General features: G+C 36.7%; 1 protein-coding gene across 1 annotated transcript; it reads right to left on the bottom strand.

Moving 5' to 3' along the window:
* Positions 1 to 81: 81 nt before the first annotated feature.
* zdhhc15b (zDHHC palmitoyltransferase 15b) lies at positions 82 to 26,761 on the bottom strand. The gene is made up of 12 exons (XM_088649015.1): positions 24,019 to 26,761; positions 23,310 to 23,336; positions 22,596 to 22,690; positions 20,998 to 21,118; positions 19,363 to 19,432; positions 16,564 to 16,596; positions 14,607 to 14,727; positions 10,797 to 10,929; positions 9,398 to 9,524; positions 8,050 to 8,159; positions 6,729 to 6,806; positions 82 to 5,692 (listed from the first exon to the last, which is right to left on the bottom strand). Exons 1-11 carry the CDS (start codon positions 24,134 to 24,136, stop codon positions 6,763 to 6,765), a joined length of 999 nt encoding a protein of 332 aa, XP_088505141.1. The 5' UTR covers positions 24,137 to 26,761; the 3' UTR covers positions 82 to 5,692; positions 6,729 to 6,762.
* Between the last annotated feature and the right edge of the window lie 496 nt (positions 26,762 to 27,257).

Below are 27,257 nucleotides of genomic sequence, written 5' to 3'. Positions count from 1 at the left end.
TTTTTCCACCTTTTCAGAAGTGGCATTTCAGTGTAAGATACTGTATATAGCCTTGCCCACAAAGACAATCCAGTCAATGCATTAAGAAAACACAGTACGTATGTTTTATTAAGTAATACCCTCAATATTTTATTACAAATGTGATATATTGGTTTATGAAGTCAGTAGGAAAGCCTCCATAGACATTAATATTTATATGTTGATTTGCCTTGCATCATTAAAGCTTTGGAGAAAAAAAAATCTTGCTATTCTTATACCCCCGTTTCAAAAAGTGTAAAACACCACGTAGAAGGAACACCACACTTGCATAGCCCCCAAACAAATAACAGATGTTTACATACTATACAGTAGATTCATAAAGAACAGCATGCTAAAAATTACTGTATTTGACTGGTCATCTATTAAAATACTTGGGTAAACGTAGGGTAAACTTAGAGTTGACAGTTGTAAAAAGTGATATATTATGCTCTACAGTAGTAAGGCTGAGCTCCCAGACTGGCAGGTAGTGCAATAACACTAGTGAAAGGTTTTTTTAGTAACAAGTGGAGTAACTGTTTTTTCAAACATTCAACAGACCAAAGCCCTAAGGATACTCTAACACAGGACTATTAATTGAATACAGAAAAATGTATTTAAAATACAAAGATGCAACCCCAACAATTGAGGAATGGGGACAGAAACTAGGAGAAAAGAAGGATCTCTGCAGGGACAATGTTTTCACCATTCACACAGTGAATTACCTTTGTACTACTATTGAACAGTTGGAATTCACTTGCACATTGGTGATGACCCACACCACTTTTCAATATTTTAGGTTGCAGTTTGTCGGTTCAGGCACAGGGAAGCTGACATACTAAATGCAAAAGTTCACAAAGAAGACATTAAAGCAAGCAAACAAGTGCAGTGCCTTTCTGGGTAATCAGGACAATATAGGTTTGCCACATGGACACAGATTGAAGCCTCTGTGTCATGACCCTGTTACTCAAATACAGGGCTTCAGTTCAGGTCCAGCCTTCTTCCTGACAGTTAATGTTTAAGACAGACAGTTCCCCCTACCAAAAATTGCACTTTTTTAATGAACCCAGTTTTAAAGACTATATCCTACAAATCAGACGTTCCTGAGGAAACAAAGGAACTTGCAGACTGAACAAAAGTTAAAGTCACTATCACTTTTATTCAGTATTTGTTGTTGGTTACATAATATGAGTCAATCTGGTTCAATTATCAAGTGAATTGAAACTGCTTACTATTTTCTTATTGGAGAGTGAATTGAAATTGCTTACTGTTTTCTTATTGGAGACAAGCTTTTCAGTGATGTTGATTATTTTTGTACTGTTTTAGTTCCACCGGTCCCTAGAAATCTGTCTGCATTCCACACCATTTAAGTAATCATGTGCTTTGTAAAATACAGTGGTTTATTAAACTGGAAACTGACAGACACTGCTGGAACATTTTTTTGGAAGTTAGATACAAAAGGCAGTATACTGGTATAAAATCAAATAACCCCTACAATAGTTTCAACTTTAGGAAACATATGGAATGGTAAAGTGCTAGACTTATGTCATACAATCACAAATTAATCTATTTTAAAATATATTTGTAGACCAAATGAAAGATTCTTGAATACTTGCCAAATCACTACATAAACATCATATCAAGCTTTTCATACAGTACATGCACAGCACATACAATTTCTTATAGTGTCCATTACTTGAATACTTTTGAGCTCCAGTCAGATGAATATCTGATTTAAGTTCTAAAGCCATTTTCAAATCAGTAGTACATGATTTGGTATATACTACTGGGTATACATTTCTAGCTTGCTTTTCAGTCATAAAAGCCTAGATATCGTCATGTTTCTTAATTAACACATCCCCAGTCAGAATATTGGTCTTCATGTAACAGCTGCTTTCGTCACCAGAAGTAAAATGGGAAACAATTCTTCAAAGAATGACACAGTCATAATTCTTTGTTTGACCACAGTGAAAAGGGAAAACCAAATGACATAAGAAAGGCAACCTTCTATAAAAGCTGAAACATTTACATCCTCATAGTGCATGTCATAATCCTGTCCCTACATTATGACACAATAACAGCGTATTGCAATTTGGCAGTAGTTTGTAATCATACAGTGAGAATAACAATCTGGGAAAGCTTCAATACAAGGACTCAATCCCTGGGTCACAAATCAAGCAAAAGAGCTGCCAATCACTCCAATACTACATGTAACAAAAAGCATTTCTCTTGCAAGAGTGAATAAATGAGCCTAGTGATGCAGAGCCAAGCTCTGCAACAGACAGTGACACATTTCAACCACCTTAACCGGCTTTTTCCAGGTCTAGAAACAAAAGGTATATTGAATGTTTACATTTCAATGCAGGATTCTCATTTTTGCTATACTGTATCTAGCTCTGACATATGAAATATGTTTGCTGTGAAACCAGTAGCAAAGCATACAAATATATACTGTTATTCTACCACTACCTTCTACCTCTGAGTGTGTCCTGGAATGTTTTGTCAGAATTCAGGTTATCTTTCCTGCCTTAATAATTCCCTCTCTCTTTTGGGCTCTGCTGACATTTCTTGTCATTTCATTTTGGTAAGCACATTTAATTCCATTTTTTTTTTCACTGTATGGTGGATTTGTGTCTCAAATGTGTAACAAAAGGGCCAGGAGAACATTTGGGAGGTGTCATTTCCTGAGCAAGTTACATGAAAAAGATTTTTTATTATTTTTATTTTCAAAAACAGTGAGCAAAGCAAAATGAAAGATCCCTGCAGTGTTTGCATTTACAATAACTTAACAATGTTAAAAGAACAAGATAGATAAAATGCCTAGTTTTTTTCAGTTCCTTCTTGCTCTTCTCCATTTATTTTAAGTTCAAAGGATATTGGCTTCATAAATCTAAACTAGAATGAGATTAGAGGCTGCAGTTATTTTACTACCCCCTCACAAATTCATTCTCTCGGCAATAATACAGAATGCTTTCTTTCCAGCAGATATCTCACAGAAAATGGTCCCCTAACAAGTGAGATTCCAAGACTTTGACAGCTCATAAACCTAACAGTAATATTTCTTAATATATCTGATGATCGCATATCTTGCAACTGTATTTTTTAAAAATATTTGAAACAGCTAATCATTTTATAATTACAGTACAGTATATACCCTTTGTGTGATGCCTGCCAGTGATGATGCCCACCAGATGGAGCCATTTGCGTTTTGGCTCGTCACAAGCGCCTCAGTGATTGACAGGAGAGTTAACAAAGACTGGGGGACATTAAGGCAAGCCTGCAGGCATGTGACAGGAGAAGCTGTTGCATGGAAAACCAACTGGAACCTGGTGAATGGCCAGCGATCCTTATGTCAGTGCATGGCAAATCAACGAGTGAAACCAGCTCATTTCAGCAGCACACAGCTTACGTACAGCTATGAACTTATTTCACTATCTCTCACACTTGTGATGTGAGCAACACACCTCTTCACTTTAGCATAAACGAGTCCAATAATTGTGTTCAGGATTACATCGTAATTTATTTTCACACTGGAGTCCTTGGCCCTGCTTCACATATGAACTAAATGGAAACTATCCATCCAAACATTAAATCAACACATCTAAACACTGCTCAAACTGTGCACACATGTCATGACTAAAATTACAGTCATCTGCTGTTCATTTTTTAGTGACTACCAGAATAGTTTTTTTGTCAAATATCAATGTGTATGACCACACAATTTTCATTCCGAAAATATTCATTTCCAGAAAAAGGACATTTGTGGTTAATGTGTTCTATTACCTTCATCACCAAACTTCAACTTTAAGAAAATTTCTCAGAATTCATGTTATTCTGAACCCTTTGCAGTGGTGAAGATAACGTAACTCTCTAGATGGATTTAAACAAGACTATGTCCACTGTACACTTATAATACTCTGGTTGAGTTTTCAATATTGAGTAGTTTTAACTAATATTCTAGCAAGTGGGAGCAGAATTGAGAAAGGAACAGCATAAACCCAGAAGTACACCAGAAGCATTCTCTAAAATCACTGTCTATTTACACCAACATACCTCCCCTTTAAAATATATTAACACTAATAGTGACTTCAGTATACTCCAATTTGGCAAAACCTATTCATTCCCCTCTAATTAAAGGTTAGAACCACAAATATTTAAAATACCATAGTTTTGATTATTGTACACTATATACATCTGTCCTGTTGAAAATCATATCGTCAGACATATTTCAAAAATGGCTACACATTTTTCCCCACTGAAGGACTGAAATGTGAGTTGAATGGTCTCAAGGATTAGTGATCAATTTGATCTTAAATTATATTGCACATTTAAGGGATTGCTAATGACAAACTCGTAAGTGACTGGGGATGTGAAGTGAAAAGCAGATCTGGCCTGTTTTTTTTAACCATCCATCCGTTTGATAAATGCTTCATCCAATTCAGGGTCATGAAAGACCCAGAGCTTATCCCAGCCAGCAACAAGCACAAGGTGGAATACTCCCTGGATGGGACACCAGTCCATCACAGGGCAGACACAGACACAAATACACAAGGGCCACATTTCCTAGAAAGTAATAAAACAACCAATATGTTTTTGGACTGTGGAAGGAAAGTGGAGCACCCTGGGAAAACCCATGCAAACATGGGAAGAACATACAAACTCCACACGGATAGTAACCCACGTCTGGAGTTCAACCCATGGTCCCAGCCCCTGCAAGGCAGCAATGCTAACAACCGCGCCACCCCTTTTTCTAAGTAGCAGAGTGTTCATGTTTTTAAATGAGAAAGAATGGTCTCGAGGCTAGTTTCTAAATAAAAAAAGAACATAGAAAGGCAAGTTATTACTTAAGAAGGAATGATAATTGCAGATTCTTAAACCGATCTGGTTTGACCACACAGGATTTCTAATTTAGAAACTGTATGGCATTAAAAAGTTTCACACACCAACAATAAAAGAATATGTGGCATAGTTATCCTGATTATTTTTTTAAATAAATTAATCACACTCAATATTATCTAACTGAAATTTCCCCCACTAATAGATAGCCATGGTCTACAAGCCAGAAAGAAGAAAAAATAAATCGCCCATGTCCCTGGTGCATTCATTTTCCCTTACTTTTCACATAATGGGCTAACTCAGGACTAACTCGGAACCGATGACAGACTGTACAACCAATTTACTAAGCTACAGTTTTGCAAAATACAGGAACCAGACTTTAAAAACTTCAAAACAAATATTCAATTCTAACAGGTGAGAAAGAAAGACAGTTTTAAGATTTAAGACTGAGTTTAAATGCACAGTATCATAAAATTGGTCTCCTATTATCCCCCTGTCACCACATGCTGTACGGTGAGTCTCTGTAATTCTGTGGCTAATCCAGGTTGCAGCAAACATTCCCACGTTTCAGAGTGTCCACTGGTCAAGAGTGAGCATTTATGTTCCCACTTTTAATACTTAAAATGTATAAATACGACAAATGTGGATTAAAACCAAACATCTCGGTTCTTCCATTTCACCACTTCTTCAAGCCTTAGCTTGTTCATTTTGGATATTTTTCATCCAGTGTGGTTCGTAACTCTTCAGTAGCTGAGATGCATCGGCTTGCCACTAAGTGCAAGAGCAGCACACCTTTCACTCCTCTTCTTTCTGGGGGGTCCTGATCTTTAAGATGCAATTCCTGTAGTTGTTGAAAAATATCAAAAGTTAATATCAGCAGCTGCCGCATGTGTTAAGGAAATTCCACTGGTCATCACCTAAGACAACTACAGAGCAACCTTAACTACGAACAGTCGAGGCCTTTTTAAGGAATCCATCCATTCATTTTCTAAATGCATCAAATTCAAGGAGAGCCGGAGGGTGCTGATCTCGACAAGCAATGGGCACAAGGCAGGATACACCCTGGACCCGACACTAGTCTATCACAGGGTAACAGCAGATACCAGGGCCTGTGTTTTCCCAAAAGCCAATGAACTTACCAGTATGTGACTGGACTGTGGGGGAAAAAAAACAGAGCACCCAGAGGAACCCCACATGAACATGGGGAGAACATACAAACTCCACACAGATAGCACCCCAGGAACTGAACTGGACTCCATCTAGACAAATTGCAATCACACTTTCATGAACTATATCAAAATCGATCTAAACTAAATATACAGAAAGGCAATGGAATGTTTAATAAATATACTACCCAAAAGATGACTAAAATAAATGGCATCACCCTTTCAGTAGAAATCAACAAAAATATCTGGGTCAGTCACTGGTCAAAATGGAGTAGTTTAGGGATATTAAACTCTATGTGTGCCAAAATGTATATCAGGTGGCTGAAATATTTATATATAATTTCAAAAAATGCATATTTCCTTGTATTTTCTTATATTTGCATATATTTTTTATCCTTTACAGACACATTTAAATATAGCAATGTTTCATCAATACTGCACACTGTAGTGTAGCATTAAAATAGGATTTTGACAGCCAGCATCATATCAGTTAGGGTCATTTAAGGTTCCATGAGCAGAACACTTCATACTGCATCAACTTCAGAAATAGTTTCAAATATCCTTTGAACATGGTGTTCATGCACATTACTGCTCTTAAAACCTGGAATGGATTAAAATGCTGTGAAACGTGTGTCTTATAGGTTTCCCTGATATACTGCTTTCCAAACTTCAATTCCTGCTTATTTTACAAAGGAAGGCAAATAAACTCACCAGTCTTTAGATATAATGCCCCTACAAAGGTTTGCTATGACTCCAATTCTATGGTGACTGAACACTCTCTCCGAAGTGCTGAAATACAAACAAGAAATTAAAACATATGGATATCGCTGAAATGATAAAATGATTTATCAAAACTTTACCAGTGATTCCGGTGCATATACAAATTATTTTCCAAAACTGTAATGTATGATTTTTCCACTGAGTGGCGACAAAGTTCTACACCATGGTGCTGTGAACAACGTTATATATTCCTCAGTTAAATGTTTCCGAGATTATTTCTTCTGTATCTCATTAGGATAAATGTAAAGAACATTTAACATATTTGAAAAAGATGAGTAAATATTCATATTTAGTGCACAGCTTGGGAGGTAAAACACTACATAATCTCTGTTCTAGTATCTCATCAACTTCCAAATACTCATTAAAAACGTATTAATGTAATTTAGACCTAATGCAGCAACTTCCACATTTAGGGATACTCTGAAAATTAATGTGGTACTTGCTTAATAACCTTAGTGTGGTTTAATTTGATAAAATAAGGTGGTTTACAAATGCCTGTTCTGGAAATCCAGTCCTAAACGTCAAGAATTTAACATTGCCAAGCAATATTACATTTCTATAGTGAGGTTCAAGTACACTCATCACAGACTGCTGATCATTCATCAAGCAGAAACAATCTCTTACAAGAAACAACTGGAGTTTCATCAGAAAGGAAAATAAATTAGACTTAATCAGAAATTAAGGGAATGAATGGGAGATATTCATTAGGGAATCAATACAGAGCTTAACCTATAATGCCTTGATCCATTTTGAGTATTATAGGTTGATAAACTGTACAGATCATGCAGGTTTACATATTTTCAACACTGACTGCAGAGATAGGCTTGTTCTCCTTACAAATGTGAAACGTCCAGCACCCCGAGTACGATTTACACAAGAGAGGTGTAACTGACAAAACCTGAAATGGCTCAAATTGCTATGGATTATTTCTATCATTTACATGATCTGTAAAAGATCTCCTTGTAACTGTAGATGTGGATGGCTATTCCTCAGCAAATGCAGGTTATTGGAATCTTCTCATCTGCTCTGTTGCTCCATGAAATGTATAGGCCTTCCAATCACAGGTGTATGATCATTTGCCAGGTATCTGATCCTTCCTGATAATTTGCTTCTTTGCTTTGCTGAAGTACTTCGGCATCACTCCCAATGGTCATTTAAATTAATTACCTCACGCTCGGCACATGTAACTGTGGACCATCTTATTATTTTAATGACTTTTCCCTATTTCCACTTGTCAAATGTCTCAGCTTACCCGAGCTCTCTTCATCTGATCCCTCCTCCTCCCACTGTTCTTCATTAGCTAATAGAGGATTCTGAGATTCGTTCAAGCACCGCATGGGGAAGAAATGGCCATCACCAAGGCTTGAGTCACAGAGGAAAAAACAGGAGGTTGTTAAAATGCAGAAAATTACATCTACAGTACAAACAAGCACGTACTATTCTGAACATTACAACCAAATGAATGTGCGACAAAAGTCATATATTTGTGTATTTGTGAGCCATCTTCGGTGTGGAGATCACACGTTCTCGCCAGGTTAGAAAGTTTTTTTGGGTGCTGTAGTTTCTCCCCTTTTTTATTTTTATTCCTTTCTTCAAAGAAATGATATAAATCGATGCCAAATCCCGTAGGCTTTTAATGCCTTGGATGTACTAATAAAGTCAAACAAAAACAGTTTAACAACGACCACGGACACCAGGGGCTATTCAGTGGACAGGTAGTTTTAGGCTTGAATAAGGAGAGCTCATGTTTGTTTGTTTTTTAAAAACACACATTAGCCATGTAGCTGAGGCTCATTTTTTGGCCTCCTTCCGGAAATGACAAAATGAGATTCTTGCTCAACAAGTATGAAAGGCTAACTGGCCTATTCTTGTTCATCATTCCTGTGTTCTTTATTTTATTAAACATCATAAATCCATCTTCTATACCTGTTTATCCAGTATCCAGTAGGGAGCTAGAAAAGCAAGATATACCAAACAAAGTCACACATCCACACAGTGCCAGTTTCTACAGAAGCCAATTAACCAACCAGCAAGTCTTTGGACTATGGGAGGAAACCAGAGCACCCAGAGGAAACCCAAGTGAACATGTAGAGAACAAAGAAACGCCACACAGATAGCACCTCAGGAATAGAACCCAAGGCTCCATTTCTGCAAGGTAGCAATGCTAACCAGGGCACCACTATGCCACCTTTTTCATTTGATTTCCCTTTCCAATTTGGAATGGATATTATTCTTTTATGTAACACTCTCCTCACAATTTGGAATGGGCTAATCAACTGAGCTTCCTGTGCAGTAATGAGAAAACAAGGACTTGGTTTGTTCCCCTCCAGAAATAGAACATCTTTTTCCAACTTTCTCACTGTGTAAACAGAGTCAGCAATAACTGGAGGAATGTCAGGCCCTTCATTGACTACCCAGAAGATTACAGGAGTCAAGCAAGTCTCACTCTGGGTTGACTTATTAGTGGCAAGCACAGGAATCTTTGGATAATTGGGAATCTGGCAAACCCAGATGGTGTTCAGACAGTGGTATACCACCTCCTGTAATTTCAGCAATACTCAGCTAACAATTTTTCCTACAACACCCAATCCACAACTCACCTGGTAAACACAGGTATGAGCCAGTATTTTTTTTCTTCTCCAAACACTTGCTGGATATTTTTTCGAAAGCCAGCACTGAAGCCGTCCTTATCAGGTCCATTTTGAAACACCGGAGCAGAGAATGCCTCTTTGGTGAAATAAAAATAAGAAGTTTTATTTAACAATTTTTTCACTTAATATAGCTCACCTTTCACAATACTTCTACAAATGTTATTTTTTTATTCAGATGTTAAAAATCCATTACAACCAATGAGAAACGTACTGGATTAGTGATTCTGATTTGCAAAAATGTACCAGGGACAGAACCAAAAGATAGTGTATGGTACCTAGCACTTGTGTATTTGTGACAAAGAAATTTTGGTTGTTTTTGAGATGTTGTGCATTTGCAGATGACTGGTCTTTCCATTTTTTTATTAGACCAGTTTATTCCTAAAAACAATAGTTAGAATACATAATATAATATATGAAAGCATGACAGTATAATATAAATGTCCTTTTCAGAACCACCTCATCAGGCCAGAGATCATCCTGGTTTCTTTAGTGTTAAACAGACTAGAGTCCACATCTAGATGACTTTGCTCCTGGATTACCCTCAGCAATGATGATCCTCACTAACATAGCTGGGTGGACTGGAGATACTGGGATAAGTACCTCACTCAAGGTCCAGAAACCTACCCACAGTGCTCTGCTTTCCTCATAATATAAATGTAATACTATTCATTCTTGATCCACCTCCCATGATCTGGCTTATGTGGTGATTAAGATAGTGTAAGACTTCAGCAAGACTAAAGCATGCCAGAATGGTGAATATATTAGTTTGAAGATCACAAGATTATTTAGTCTCCTAGATCGCGGATACACAAGTTCTATTCGTCACAGCTGATTAAGCAGACAATATTCTGGCTAATGTAGAAGCCAGTAAAACACACAGAAGCATTATGCAGCAGCACCTTCCGGTCCACAAAAGTGTACAGATACCAATTAACCCATATAGACCATATAAAAAAAAACTGACTGGAGCTAAATCTCCTTTTTAATATACTGTACATACAAAGCTTGATTCTTTTTTTAACAACCTTCCTGTCCCCAACAATTAAAGCAAGGTAATACATCAGTTACCCTGTAACAATACACAGAGAAATAGAACTTGTCGGCAAGACTAGTCATTATTAATGACTGCTATTAAAAAACTTGGGTGAACTGAAGGAAAGGGGAAGGTCAGGTCTCCCTTGGAATTCTCACCTTTAAAACAAGTATTTCTCTGTATCAAGCCATTCCTGGCTGCAGAAATTATTTAAAGAAGAAACACTGGGAAATACAAATAACACTCCCATTCTGTACACATTCCCAGATGTGACGCATCTGAAGATGAGAAGAGAGAAATGCAGCACGTTCTTACCTAGAGTGGATCTGTTTTTAGCCACCAGCCAGCAATGGTAGCTGAACAGAAACATGAGACTGACGAAAAACATGAGTGCAACGAACATCAGGAACAGCACATGGAACTTGGCAGGGCCGTTGCTAAGCTCACCCTGTTGAAAAGTTAAACACAAAATCTCAGAAACCATTAAGGTATGTGCCCTGCCTGGGACCTTCACTCAGCAGTAGGACAATTTCTTTTGTAGAGCACATCAAGAATGAGAAAGGCAAAATGTCACCCTTTTCACAGAGTCATAATAGCAAAAGATTAAAAATTCTCCATTTTGGTTACAGAATCTACTACATCATTCAAGTGGTCTGTTTTAATTGGAATACTGGTAATCTCTTCAAAATGAACAAGAAAGGACATTCAGTGAAAATCAGAGAGCTTTTGGGACAGTGAAGTGAAATGTCATTTTTGCTGTGTACTACTGAAACTTGTATTTAAGATCAAAAGATAAATGGGTGCAAGGTACAGAATGTCAGATTATTTCTGGATTTCTGTGCAAACATGTTCAGCCATGTTAGTGTGTTCAATCCACTGCAGTTTCAGGTCAGAATAAACACCAGGACAAATTAAAGCAAAATAAGCAAGTGTAAAGTTAGTATTTGGTTACATACCACTTATTACACGCAAGAACTGTTTCAAGTCTGCAACCCATTGACATCACCATCACAGTATCCTAATATATAATTATATTCCTTTGAGATGTTTTGCCAAACCATAAGTGGAGTCACTTTTATTTGTTCCTGTTGTCGGTTTTTCTGACTTTAGTTTCATATTCAACAAGTAAAATGCATTCTCCATAGGACTGAAATCAGGAGATTGACTTATCCATTTCAAAAAGGTTCCACTTGTTCTCCCTGACAAACTCCTTGGTTAAGTAAGCAGTATGTTTTCAGTTAATGTCTTTGCAGCAGGACAAATTGCAACCAAATGTGGCAGAAGAGATGTTTCTGTACACTTCAGAATTAATTCTGCTGCTGCCGTCATCAGTTACATCATCAATAAAGACCAGAGAGCCAGTTTCAGAGGCAGCCAATGCATGCCCAAACCATGACACTGCCTCCACCATAGTTCACATATGAGATGGTGTGTTGAGGATCACACTACCACAATTCCTCTCTTTCTCCACCCTTTCCATCCCTTTGATAAACGTTTACCTTTGTCTCTTATGTCCATAATACTTTGTTCCAGAACTGTCGTGGCTCATCTTTGTAATTCTTCACCAAATTTAAGCTGGCCCTTCTGTTTTAATGCTGATGAGAGGTTTTCATCTTGCAGTGTAGCCCTTGTAAATTCTCCTACTGAAGTATTTTGTGCACAATAAATTGAGATACTTTCACCTCTGCACTCTGGAGATTGTCTGCAATCTCTTTGGCTGTACTTTTAAGGTTTAATGATTTTAATGATTTTTCTGTCATCAACTGCTGTCATCTTCCTTGGACAACATGTTTTTTACTCCTCCATTGGTTTCTTTGTTGATTTTGCAATGCCTGACCTCACTTCAATGGTTCTAATTGAAATTTGCTTTGCTCTCATTTTCACAACTGCTTGCTTCTCCGTCACAGACATCTCACTGGTCTACATCTTGGTTTATGCCTTTTAACTCAAGAGGAAGACCCAAAGAGTATTCACAGCTCTTTTACGTTTTCAGAATTAATACAACATGGAACAGAGGAGCAGTTACAAAAACATGTCAGCCATTTGTCTTATGCTCACCTGAAATGGGGGGATTGAACACAACATATGGCATCATGCTAACATGGCTAAACAGGTGCATGCTAAACATGCAAAATAATATCCAGAAATAAAACGCAAAATTCTGTCTTTCCAACATATTCATCAGAATACAAATTTCATTTATACACAGAAAAAATGCCAAATTTCATTTCAATGTCTCGAGATATTATCACTGTACTACGACTTATTGCTGTAAAAGGTATCACTGTACCACTTATCATTATACTACCACTAAAACAAGTTGGAGATCCTTCAGATGTACTGGAAAATATGTTTTATGAGACAAAAAGAAGTTTCTTTCCCCACCTGAACACCTCAGACACTCAGAATTAGGGACTGGTGCACAGAATTTTTAGTGCAAGAACAAACTTAGGAATCTGAAGATAAAACCCAATTAAACCAAATATTATTTACATAACAATAAGGGCCTGTGTCAAGTGTGCTTCTTATATAAAAATATATAGCTATTAGTAGAAAAATAAACGTTTATTTTAGTTATAGATTAATAGGATTTTTCTGTTCCAGGGTGAAGATACGAGAGGTTGCTCACATGTTCATGACAAAAGGTTTGACAGCATGTGCACTCATGAGCTTACATGTGCTAAGAAGATGTGGGCAAACAAAAGCAAATGGGATTACCCCCTTTTAATCATACTGTAGCATGAAGGTATATTAAAACATGCTCTAGGAATCTTTTTTATTGCAGGAGCATCACTATGTCAACATCTCCACGTTATGCACTATGCATAGACCAGTCCACAATAAGTAGACTATAGCAGCAATACTAATTGACAAGATAGTACTATACGCAATACTAATTGCGTCTGATCAATGCAGGACCAGTCAACTGACTGTAAAGTCCTATACCATACTAAACCTGACACTAAAAAAGCTCTCTGTACTCTCTAATTGTGTCTTTGATATAAAAACCTAGATGGTTCCATATTTGCTTTACTTAAACTGTGACAAGAGTAAGGCCTTCTTCTTGGCACCTACACCTACGTTAAGCAAATGCAGTAACCCTATCTGTGGATGGCACTGTCCTTGAATTTTAAACATAATTGAAGAATTTAGCAGTGATATTTGCTCCTGGCTTGACTTTTGACCATTGTGTGCAGAATATTGCATGAACATTATTCTTCCATCTCAGAAATATTATCAAACTATGTCCTATAATGTCTTTCACTGTAGTAGAAAAGCCGGTCAACCTATTTGTCTTTTCTATAAATAATTACTGCAATGCCCTGCTTACTGGTTTATCCAAATCCACAAACTCCAAGAAACTCCTGACCAGGTTGCGTGCAAGCAATCACATTACGCCTGGCGTGGAGCCCTTGCACAAGCTTCCTATCAGGTTTCAAGTTGATTTCAAAACCTTCTTGCTCACATATAAAGCATTACATGGCTTGACACCTCAGTACCTGTCTGACTATTTCTAACCTCACAACCCTCGTTTTTCTGATTCTGCTCTTCTATAGGTCTTTCAAGCTCATTTCCATTCTATGGGTGTCAGGGCCTTCTCCTGCTATGCCCAAGAGCTCTGGAAGTCTATCCCCAAGGACATCAGAGAGTGCATTTAAATCTAGACTCAAAACCTTTCTTGTCATGTTTTTATTAGTGTCTGTGTCTGCTCCATTTTCTACTGACCCCATATCTTTTGCTGCATATCTTCACTGCTGTTCTTTGACCCACTGTAATAAAAACCTTGAAATGAAAAGACACCTGGCAATACTATTACTTTCAGATATAAAAGTTGATTCTCATGTATGTTTATGTCATATGGCAGTACATACAGTACAATTTGTTGAATTAAAGTTTGAATAATATACAAAATACATACAGTACGATTGAAAAAGGGACAAGACCAAGGCAACAGGTTTATATTATCAGACAAAAGACAATAAATGTCACAAAGCTATAAATCACGACAAATTAAAGTGTACACAGAGCAGGTTTACTGTAAACACAATAGGTACACTTTTCCCCAATAACAGTTAACTATTTTTCTCATCAAGATAGGAAAAATTAATGGGGTGTCTTACTTACTTCCCAAAACTTGATGAAATACTGAAAAACTGTTGCAGCGATAAAGACGCAATACAGCATGGAATAAGACAGAAACAGCAGAAAAAACTTGTAGTTTGAAAATCCAATGCAGTTGTTCACCCTGAAAAATAATTTTGAAACACTTTTTTTCAGTAAAACACAACAATGTGTTGTTACCATGACCACGGTGTATATATATACAGTATATTGAAGAAGAAAACAAAAGCTAAAGAAAAATGTTAACAATTAGAAATCTTGGCAACAAATACGCTTATCTAATAAATGTCAGGAATGTGTTAAAACGTATCATGGGATCAAATACAACTGTATAGTTTGTGAGAAATTACAATGATAATTTAAAGGCATTCATTGCTGCAATCAGGTCATGGCACACTGTGATAATACCCTGTAATTCACATACCTGTTTAAATACAATTCATTTATGCCTTTATGTTTTGATAAATTTAGAATTTATGTGAACCACAGCAGCAGTGTAGGGCTGAATTATAAACTGCTTCTGCAAATCTATTTGCACTTAATCAGCAAAAGGAAAACTGTAAGAGATCCAGAACGCCTCCTCACATTTGCAACCTTTTTACGTTCTTAGATTGACCCCAAATCTGCAAATGAATTGCAAAAATTTGAACTTACAAATTACTAACTGATCTCTATGTAAAGACAATTTACTACGCTGCTAGTATAACACCATGTCACTTCTGCCATGGAAAAAGTTTAAAAAAGAAGGAACTAAAATAATTACTGGTTTTAAAACCATTTCACGGACATCAGCATTAACTGAACATCTTTGGTCTTGTTCTAAAGTTTAGTCCTGAACTTTTTTGATTTATTAGCAGGTTTAAAGGAGGCTTCAAATAAATAACCAAAGAGAAAGTAGGGGGCATTCTTTACACAAAGAGTGTTTGGTGTCAGAAACAAGCCACCATGGCCTACAGTTGATGCCAGCTTTTTGGGTGCTTTTAAGAAAAAAGAAGGATGATGCCATCAGATCAGTAAGCAACTAGAAGTAAGCATGTTAGGGCAAAAGGTCTCTTTCCGTTTTCAGCTTTAATATATGCTATATCCTCAGGGTTTACACTGAAGTATCTTCACCCAATCACATTCGAGTACTTTTAAACTGTTTCTGGAGTGTTGTAAGTGGGCTGTATATCATCATGGTTCATTGTGACTGCAACCATTGCTTGCATTTGTGACTGTGACAATCAGATGCTCATCACAGAACTGATGGACCAAAAGGCCTAGTAAATTTCTTGGTCATCAAACTAGAGAAAACAATGTGTGACCCTTGCCTTGGTCATTTCAAGATGATGTGCAAATACTGCAATGCTGAGAGGTCTTGAAAAGCTACAGCCACTCATTGTATATACAATGTACTGTAGTTGTTCGGACATAAATTAAACATCAGTAGCTGCTGCTAAAAACAGGCTCCCTGCTTCTGGCCTGATTAGATGCTACTGTAAATACATCGTGGGAACTCTACCCAAGGCTACTCAACAGTTCAGATTTGGGATCTCCAATCTTATAGCTCACCCTAAATTGCATTTTTAATGCAGCACTGAAAGTTACTGATCAACTGAGTAAATCAATTTGTTCAGTAATGCAACTCTAGTCCTTGAGGGTTAGTGGGTATTGAGATGTTATATAACAGATGATCTCTAAACTACTTAATTTAACAAATCACTTGATTAATTGGTCACAGTTTAATTGTCCAGCTCTTTCAAAATTATTTAGTGATTGCCTCTAAATCCTTCTGGACTGATACAGTACAGTAACTGTTTTTAAAATAACCTTTTATCATAGATAAATGTTGAGGGCTAAATGCACTTTATATGAAAGTTATAAAGAAACTGAAAAGATGGAAAAATGCAAATGTCCTCATGGTATATATCCATTAATATTCAGCATTTATTTTATAGCGATATGCTTAGTGATTACCTACCAAGGACAATGGTGATCCATCTTCAGAACACACCTGAAATAAAACAAACAATACAGAAAACTAATTTATGCATCAGTTTCTATCATTTTTAACAAGTCTCCATGTACTCATAATATAAAGTTTCAGAATAGGCTGAGATTGCTTTATAAAAGGTCTTTGTGACACTATTATAACCAATGAAAAACTGAGGATAAGAGTTAAAAAATTATGGCAACAAACCAAGACAGGTCAGATACAGTACATGGCAACAATAACAATAGGCAGCAGAAAAGGAACTGGCAAACAGTCAAAAAGTTCACGGAAATTCTGGATTAAGCACTAAGTATGCCTCTAATTGTCTTTTATTTTCACAACTGAAATAGCAGTAGAAATAAAAAGTAACAGGTAACAGGTTTATTCCATGCTGAAAAGAAAAGAAAGGAAACAATGTAGATGTAAAGACAGTGTAGATGGCAAAGATTAAATAGCACAGGAGAACAAAAGCTGGAAAAGTGGAGGAGGGAGAGGGGAGAGGCAGAGAGGCCACTCAGGAAGTGCAAAGTGGCGAGGGGAGGAGAAAGGTGTGAAATAAAAAGATGTTCAATGCTACAATGCTGTAAAATAAACGTCTTCCCTCACCAGTGTGCTGTATTATAATTCTTTTTACGTATTCGCATATTTTACATATACAAGGTGATAATTTATTTTGATTTTTCTTTGTAGTTTTTTTGTGGCATTTAACCTCTTTCATGCATGTAAGTGTTTTCTTTGACCACCCAAAATGTCATTAAATTGACTGATAAGATATTCACTTAAGAAAATGTCAACCATTTGTAATTCTAAAATATGGGACATAACTGGGCATAAATGAATATGTTCGCAAGGCACTTTAAATAAATTGTGAGTCTTTATTTACAGTGCATGAAATACAAAAAAATATCAAAACAAACAAGCCACATACTTACAACCAAAAAACAGAATGAGAGAGAGAGCGAGCAGTGAGGTGAAGGAGGAATGAAAGAGTAAACTATAAATAAAACCGAGTATATACAAACATTCTTCCTCCAAATTGCCGATTACAGTTCACACCATTGTGCTCTAAGTCTAGAGATATGACCATTCAATTAAAAACAGACCAGTGAGGCCTGACTAAACAATACACACATCCTTCAGGGCAGAGAACACTGCAACACGTATGCAAAGGTCAATACAAACGCACAGAAACAGAGAAAAAGAGAGAAGAATACATAGCACTGGCCAGTGACAATTAGATACAACGGATAGTTATACAGAGTGTACAACTGTGTGCTGCATTCACTTGCTTTGTCATTATTATGTGTGCTGGATGGTGTCCCTTTTCCTTCCTCCATGTGTTGGTTTTGCTGGCAGTGTGTTTTGTAATCTCAACACAGAATTTCAGAATTGGGTAAGTATAGCTTTTGGTTTTCTGTGAATGTATGTGTTGTGTATGTCCATTCAATGCAACTTCCAACATCACATCACTGCTAATTATATTAGAAACTGGCAAGCTACTTTGGTCAATGATGCTTCTTTTAACTCAACACTCATTCATTATAGTAAATGCATAGTGGTAAAGATATTTTGGTGAAAAAACTATTTTAAGATCTGCAATATACGGTAGCTTTATCAACGTCTTATATTTGAGATACATTGTCTCCCTTGCTTGCCATCTTTATAATCAAAATGATTTTAATGCAGGCTTGGGGTTTATTTCTCTTTTCTGAGTCTAAAATAGCTGCGCAACACAGCATGCAGCTCACAGTAGGCCATTTCCCTCTCCTGCACCCAATCCGTGAAAGATTATTGTGCTGATGACTCAGAAAGGGGCACTAAAGAACAAGAAGGTTATTATGAACTGAAGTGATCATATGACAAGTGGATCTCTTTGCTCTATTGTGCTGCACTCAGATGATTTTACCCTCAAATGATAAAATCATAGTAGATTACAACAGAGTGCAGAAAGTGAGCCATTAGTAAGTCACAGCAGAGGCTTAAATGCACAGTAATACTTTTGTACCAAACATCAACAAAGTTTGAGGTATAAAAGGACAACATTTCAGTGCCCTTGCTTATTAAACACTATATTCTAAACTAAACAGGTATTCTAAAAAAAAAGTCTCCCTTCACACCTTCAAACTGGGATGCAACATGAATACAACAGTATATCAGCTGGGTGAAACACGTCTTTAAAAATGTGTTACCAACATCTTTTAAATTGTTCTGTCCCAGAAGAACCTTTTTCATGTGAAACAGGACATCAGATTAAATGTTTAATGCTATCCTATAAATTCATGACAGGGTCTGGATAGCTTGCTCGTTAACTGTAGGCCTGATACAGCTTTCACTGGCATGTCTGAAGGTGACAAATTTTTACTCATACAGTGAATCAAGAACACTGTCTTTCTCCATCCCCCGGCTAAATGCTTCCTGGAAGTTGCTTTTGGGAAGGTGCTGCACTTCAGGGACTGATAAAGTGACTCTCCTACTACCTGTTAAGCACTTTGAAATCCTATCGGATGAAACGCACTCTGTGTAAAGAACTGGTATTACTTTGAAGATGGTGATCTTGATGCGGAACAAAATTTAAAATCCAAATCAGTTGAGAAGTCTTCTTGAAAATAGCTCTTAAAATGTAAGAAACCCTGATTTCAGGCAGTAAACTTCACGGAGTTTATTCAAACCAGCACCCCCAATGTCTGCAGTTATTAAAAGAGTTAAAGGCTCACGCACAAAATAATGGGTAGCCAATCTCCCCCCCTCCCCTGACAGAAAAGGCGTACGATCTGGTAAAAGACTTACATTTCACAGACTGAACAGTGATGGCATCTGTCTGGCTTTATTACCTGGCATCGATCACAGAACCTGATGGCTGGAAACATAATGAAAACAGCCGCTGGTTAAATGCATTTGAACTGAAACCAAGACCCCCGACCTCCTGCCCTCTCGTCACACAGCCATAACACAACTAAACAATGAAATAAGAAGACTGGGAGAACCAAAAGAAGAACCGCTCAAGTGGTTTTGGAATAAGAAGGCTGAAACTTGTTTTAAGAACTATAAAATTATTATTATTATTTGCTAGTGGTATATTAGTTTATACCAGGATATTTCTGCGAGCCCTGCATCAAAAAATCTAGTATGATTTATAGACTGCACTGAGTCATAATTTTCTTGGGACTCAGAACAAGTCTAAGTTTGTAATCCGTTTAGCAAGATTGCTCAATTTGAGGAGGAGGCAGTCCCCGTCCTTATGTGATGACTGTGAGCGTTATGTAGTAATATATCATCTACTTAAATGATTAAGATACAATTATTCTAAAGCTCATACAAAAGGTTAAAGAAAGCACAAACCATAAGAATCAGAAGCAAAACTGACTACCCTCGCACACACTAACAAAATCTCCAAAAATATCAACAAGCAAAAACATTTGGATTTGTTTTTAGAATGATTAAGGTGCTTATAATAGAGGTTACACATCCTTCTCTTTTTTCACATTTCCCTAATATTCACAAGTCAGACGCCCACTGAACCAGCATCACATTTAGACATCTCTCTAGTTTTCAGACATGCCAGCTATGTGGGAGCAGTGCTCATTGGATGATGCCAGCACAGCCATTCTAACAAAGCCAGGATGCTCTTATGGGTCACTAGACAGTTACTAGGAAGATACAAATAGATACACTGAAAAAACAAATGGATATAGTCCTATTTCAACATAATACCTAGTGGATCCTCTAGAGAAGCTACAGAGAAATGAAGAATGATTAGTGATTATGTTTGTATACTTGTCAACAGGACATTATAAAGAAAGCAAACAGGATAAAGGCTTGGCTTCGGCACATGGATAGCCCACCTCTTACTATATATCTATATATAGTACTATATACTATATAATATATATTTACTATATATATACTATATATAGTACTATATACTATATCTTACAGTATGTCAAGTAATCTAGATAGCCTTTAAATCTGTATAACAGATGCTTCACATCACTGTATACCTTTTTAAAAGCAAAAGTAAATTTTACTTAAAAGTGTAGCCTTAGTTACACTGTTATAGCACAGGCCTGATGTTCATTCTTATACAGAACTTGCATACATTATCCTGCAGGTCGTGTGGATCTAGAACCCTTGCTATAACTACCAGATAAAGGTTAGCCAGAAGAATGTGACATTAAAACAATTACTTTAGTATTATGCTTAAATGGCTCAAATAATCTGGGGCTGTTCCAGGCTGAAGCCACTTGTACCAAAAAATTGTTTTGGAAGTTTTTACATTTATGTTTTTTCCATGTTCTGTTTCATGTAGCCAGATGTGTCAGACGTTTAGGTTTCTGAATGTAATGCTGAATACTTGATATCTACCCATCTTCTCCGGCTGAACACACTGAAGAGCAAATAGTGGATGTTTCAGCAGTCACTTACCGCCCGAGGCAGCCCGGGTGAAAACTGGCAGCTTCTTTGCAATCTCCAGAAGAATTTGTTTCTGCACCTCAGGTCTCTCTTCCATTTCATAACGCTCTTTGTCCGTGTAGGAAAGATGGAACTGGAACAAAATTCAATATGTTATTATACAAACACCACAGCATCATCACCTGCCATCTCCTGAATCGAAAAGCTTTGCCCAGCTGAGGAAAGGGCATTCTTCCGAATCATTCGAAATTCAAAATTCCCGTCTGGCACAGTATATACCTTTCCCTATTTTTTTTTCCTGGAGACTCCGTCCATCCACCTGTTATCGGAAAGCTGTTTTGTCTTTGTGCAATAGTGGCACCTTAGAGACTATCCCAAAAACACACAAGGGCACAAGGCAGACTGAGAGCACATGGCTGCTGTTGCTCTGCTCTTGCTCTGGACAGGACACCAGTCTGTCTCAGGAACACAGAGTAAGAGGCAGTTTAAGTAATCTGTCAAACCTGCCAAGTGTGCCTTTGTGAGGTGGGGGGAAAAGGGAGCACTGAGACGCTGGGAGAGCATGGAAACTCCACACAGAGGGCACCTCAGCCCAGAATCAAACTCACCAAGAAGGAGACTTTTTCTATTCCCTAATATTCCATACAGGATGTTTTTTAATTTTACTTTTGCTCTTCCATTTTGCTCATTCCATTTTTGGAAACCGAAGCTTTACAAAACCACCAAAAGATTCATGTTAACCATCTCCATTTGCTAATGGCAAATGAAGCAGTTTAACAATCTTCATTTTTTTCCAGTTTTCATGAAGTTCCAAACTTTTTTAATTTTTTTACATACAGTAACAGTCCCCTCTTTTGCTTTGTTTTTGTTCTGTTAAATGACAATTCTTGGCATTACCAATGGTTTCCCCACCTGACAACATTCCCCATTATACCAGGTGCTCAAAATCACCATTTCAATATTTTTGGCGAGGTATGGCTTGAAATTAAGATCAGCATCGAGCTGAGGGCTGGTAAGCAAACAATTTTTGCTTAGAGTTTCAAAAAATAGTGGTCTTCCCTTTCATTGTTTCTCATCTTTCTATGTCAGATCCTTTCATTTGCACAGCTTCTCTGTACCTGCTGACTGAGATCTGTACTTCATTAAATAAAACACTTTTTGCTCTTTCTCTTTCATAGTATCTTTATTACATACTATATATACACGATCAGATTTTATCACCCTCACCTTATCATCATCCTCCACCTTTTCTGCCCCACCATCTTAACTGAAACCACAGACATGACATTCACAGAGCAGATCAGCTAGTTTGCCCCACAATTTCACTTGTCTCTTGTCTCAGTTTGAAACCTGTCTGTAACACTCTTGACTGAGAACAGAAAGTGTACTCATTTACATGTTCTTAGCTAAGGCTTTTTGGGTTATACTGGTGCCAATATAATTTTATATTGAATATAATGAATTATATATAGTCTATAATATATTTTATATATATGAATTGTATTATATTTTAATAATTGTAAATACATTTTATATCCACATCTATATTTCTATACATAAATGTAATGCATAATTAATTATTACCCATACATAATTCTCCATTATACTACCTTCTTTGATGGCTGAGACGGTGGTGTAAAGATGGACTTCCAATAGGTCCAGGAAAACATCACAAAACAGACATGGAACAGTCCAAGGTAGGTGACTGAAAATGAGATCATCGCTAAGTTACAAATAGGCATCCTGTAACTTTATCATCCACAATGCCAGGCAGGTCAGTCATTTCTAACCTATGACAAAATGCAGTTCCACATCCACAAGGGAGAAGTGATCATGAATCAGCCAAACTGCTAAGAGATGTTATGCATTAAACAGAAGATCAAGTTTAATTTCTGCTTTATCATGATTCTATTTCAACTGAACAAAAAAAAAAACCACAATGACGTTTTACTGATTAGTTTGGTAACAGGCATTTCTACCATTTAGGCTTATCTATTAGAAATTATTTACAACTATTTATGTCCATAATGTATCTTGCACTGTATTTTAATTCCGTTCTTTAAATATTTAATATTACACTGCATAATCTTAAAGAATATAGTGACACTAGATAAAGACATTAGGCACATTTTACTTATAATAACCAAAATGGTATTGATTAGCGGGAACTCTTATCCAAGATACAGTAAGTTATATAGTTCATGAATAATATCAGTATACAGTATCATTAAATACCTTTACCAGTCAGGATCACCAGATGAATTAATGAACTGATAGCTTTCAAAACTGGTTTCAAAACAGTTGCATTCAATCACACGGCTTACCTTTTTCCAGAGTGTTTTCGAGCGTAACTGTGAAGAAATAGAACCAATTAGCTGAACAAATCAGGTATTAGTCACCATAGATTACCTTTAAAAAATAAACATTTTTAAATCCTCAGAATTATTTTAGTCAAACGAACACCTTTAAGATATGAAAATCGTTCTCTTGCAAACATATAATGAAGAAAAGGAAAATAACGAGAAAACCTTCTTAAATAAAAATCTCCAGCAATTTCCAGAAATCAACTTTCGTTGCTACTGTATGTGACTGAAACAGGAACTAGTAACAGCAGACTCAGCTACAGCTACTGTACGTGTTTGCGTAGAGCAGAAATCACTTTACATCACGAACGTTGTCTAATTGTATAAATAGGTCGATTCAACTGTAAGCTATAGTTGTTCTAAAAAGCTGAACTTTTAAATATATTAAACAGAAAAGAAAATATCACAGAATAAACAAAGCCTCTTGCAGATCAAGAGTAAGGTCTGTACAGTGGTTACTAGACGTATAAAACCAACTCACATTTATTCTTTCCACATAAAATACAAATTAAAACACATATATTTTAAAAATAAATAGTTGTTCATTAAGTCAGGCTGGAGTATCTAACGCGAATCTTACAACTACTGGTTACACTACTACAGTTCATCTGCCCAGTACTTCCTGAGTGCTATTTTATGCAGATCTAACATTAACAACAAAGCTACTTACACAGACACAGCTCAAAAACATAAGCGTAATAAGACCACACCACCACCGCTGTAATAATAATCACGGGTATCCAAGAGAAAATCCTTTGGCAGCATCGTAGTCCTCTTGACAGAGCCATATTCAAACAGCCACCGCAAAAATCATTTTATCCACACTAGATTACACGGGCTGGCTGAAATCCGAACTCTCATCGGCGTTTGACTTTGTAGTCTGAAGGAGGAGAAATGGCCTGCCTCCTTAACAAAGAAAGCTCGCATAGACAAAACAACATAAGCGAGGTCATATTTCCCGATACAACTGCCTCAAGCGGTCATAATGTGGAATAACACTTACTTCAACAATAATCCATACGGATTCTCTTATTCATCAACAGCACTATTTTTACTACTCCTACTCCTCCTACTACTACCCCCACAGATAATACAGAAATATTTGTGGAATACTATTCTCAAAGGTCTGGGACATATAATTTTGTTAAATGTATTATTAAGAAATGAACAAGCGTTTTGGCATTGGATAAGCACACACCCACCAACAGATCCCAAAGCACACACCCACCAAAATATCCCAAAGTCCAGGGATACTTCAGATTCACCCACCCAGATTTAACATATTCACAGTCACACAAGGGTCAGTTTTCATAGAAGCTGATTAACCAACCAGTATGTCTTTGAGCTTTGACAGAAAGCTGGTGCACCCAGAGGAAACACAAGGAGAACTTACTTTACGAACTTCACACAGATACTATTCCAGGTCTAGAACTGAACCCAGGTCCCCAGTGCTGCATGGCAGCCATGCTGACCGCTGACCACTGCATCACCAATTTGTTTTGTGAATTTATTCTTTATTTTTGCTTTTGTTGTGTATTACACATGTCCTATTGCACAGTACTGTGCAACCTAAGGTTCTTGACAAGCACCTTGATATACATTTGTATTGGATTCAGAAGCACATCCAGCATATCCATCTTAAAAAAGAATAAACTGAATGAGGTATTTAAATTAGCCCTCAGTAAAATACATTATGTTACTTTACATTAATCTCAGTGAGAGAGCACTTCTGCATCTGCTCAAATTTACGTTAAATCAGACATAATGTTCCGGTGCAAATATTTATAGTTAGATTTATAAAAAATAGATGTTGCAGTGAGATTTTACAAGCTATCAGATCTAATTAATGCCCAGGACTGGATGGATTTCCAGCAGAAGAGTTTACAGAGTTTACTTTTATTCAGAATTCAAGCCACGCTTTATTTTTGTACTTCAATGAAAATTACTTCAACAATTTCAAATGCTTAGTTTGACTACATTTCCTTGTTAAATTTTGATGTCAAAATAATTGCAAAAGGAGAAACAAAAAATATATGTGTGATAATTCTTTCAAAAACTGTACAACTCAGTTAGGTTAGTTTTGTGAAGGAGACATTTGCATTAGACATGATTGACAACACAGAATACTTGTGTTGGTTTAAACCCTGACTCAGAAAAGTGCTGACAGATAAGAGTGGAAATGTGTTAGTTGGAGAAATTGAAAGAAAATCATTTTAGAACATGCCAACATTTAATATTGGAAGTATTTAGGGTAACAGAAGATGAAGTGCTTATACTGTATAATGCAAAAAATATAAAACAAATATGTACAGACACAAGCATAATTCATAAGAAAAGACAAAAGAAAACATTGTTCAGAACATTACTTTTTGGCGTATAATCCCGTTTTGGAGCTCAGGAACTTGTTTTCGTGCATCTTTGTTCCCATGAAGTTAATCAATTAAAGACTGTGGAGTATTATTCTAAATTCTACCACTTTCCATAATTCCTTCAAGTTGTTTGGCTGCCATTTAACTTCCTCAGCATCCATGTAACCTTTCTAATAAAACCTCCTGCAGAGTCTAGAAGGTCAATTAATGATATGCAGTGTCCAGACTGGAGAGGTAGAGCATAAAATATGACTTTATGCTGATGATACCCTTTAATCAAGTACAAACCTGAAGTATCCATTCCTGCAGTTTTGACCGTACTGTACGTGAATTTAGTTTTTCTTCAATAAACTTTTATTGCAGTATTTTTAATGCCTTCTCTGTTGGAGAATCTTAAAATAAAATTACCCTTCAAATAGGCTCAGGGACAGCTTCCATATTTGGGTGTCCTTGTTATTCCTCATTTAAGGAACTTATATCAAACTCTTTCCCTTTGGTAGGTAAATTTGATCCATCTATCTATTTTCTAACTGCTTCTTCCAATCCAGGTTTCAATTCATCAATAGCATTGCTGCCTCTCCCAGGGGTGAGTGTTTTCTGGGCCTCAGGTGCTGTTTGCATGGGGTTTGTATGTTCTCCCCGTGTTTGTGTGGGTTTCCTCCCACAATCCAAAGACATACTGGTAGGTTAAATGGCTTCTGAGAACATTGGCCCGAGGTGTGAGTATGTTTGTATCTATGTTTGTGTCTGTCTACCCTGAGATGGATTGGCGTCTATTAATAGACCATGCCTGTACCCTGCCTTGCGCCTGTTGCTTCCTGGATAGGCTTCAGCTCCCCGACAATCATAAATTGGAGGAAGCTGTTAGAAAGTGGGTGGATGGATGGATGACATTTTGAACATTGTTAAAACCTAAGAAGAGGGGTTCAGCATGCTGTTCAACTCAAATCAGACATTTAATTAAGAGGTTTATAGTATGGAAAAACTCATGGTGGACAAATGGTGTGTCTCTTACATGCCATCCAGTGTCTTTTATCTGTCTTCTGCTGATCAGTGATTACATTCCTTTGGGCTTGAATAACCCTGTTACTCCTGTTGTATAGTGAATGATTTAATCTTAGGTTTGTGACTACCTTGAACATTTCAAGAAAATGACTGTCTAAAAGTTTTAAGGCATTATTTTGTACATTCAAAATAAGTTTTTTTTTCCAAATATGTTATTATATACATTATTTTAATACAGTGTGTTGGGCTGCATTATGAAATAAAGATTGTATTCGTGAAATTATACAGTGCAGTATTTTCTCTGAATTTATACTATTATACAATATTTATGATATTATATAACATTTTATGCTAAATATGTTGAAAAAGAGATACAATTTATTTCAATGTATTTTTAAAATGTATTTTGCTCTTTATATATACTGCAAAGTAATTTCTACTGTTGTTTGCTGTGTAGTGAAAATGAGGATGTTTATGAGGGTGTCTGTCCAATAATGTAACCCTTAAGTAGGTGATACTGACGTCTGGTGGTAAA

The sequence above is a fragment of the Lepisosteus platostomus genome, chromosome 10 (assembly GCF_059453375.1).
Source record: "Lepisosteus platostomus isolate fLepPlt1 chromosome 10, fLepPlt1.hap1, whole genome shotgun sequence".
NCBI lineage: Eukaryota > Metazoa > Chordata > Actinopteri > Semionotiformes > Lepisosteidae > Lepisosteus > Lepisosteus platostomus.
This window is presented reverse-complemented; position numbering and strand designations above follow the sequence as displayed.

Bases quoted from the DNA above. Each gene is read 5' to 3' on its own strand.
- zdhhc15b (XM_088649015.1), bottom strand. From the start codon at position 24,136: ATGGCTCTGTCAAGAGGACTACGATGCTGCCAAAGGATTTTCTCTTGG. The intron at 14,728-16,563 runs GTAGGTAATCAC...ATTATTTTTCAG, and splicing joins ATGGATCACCATTGTCCTTG to GGTGAACAACTGCATTGGAT. The intron at 8,160-9,397 runs GTGAGTTGTGGA...CTGTGACTCAAG, and splicing joins CTCATACCTGTGTTTACCAG to CCTTGGTGATGGCCATTTCT.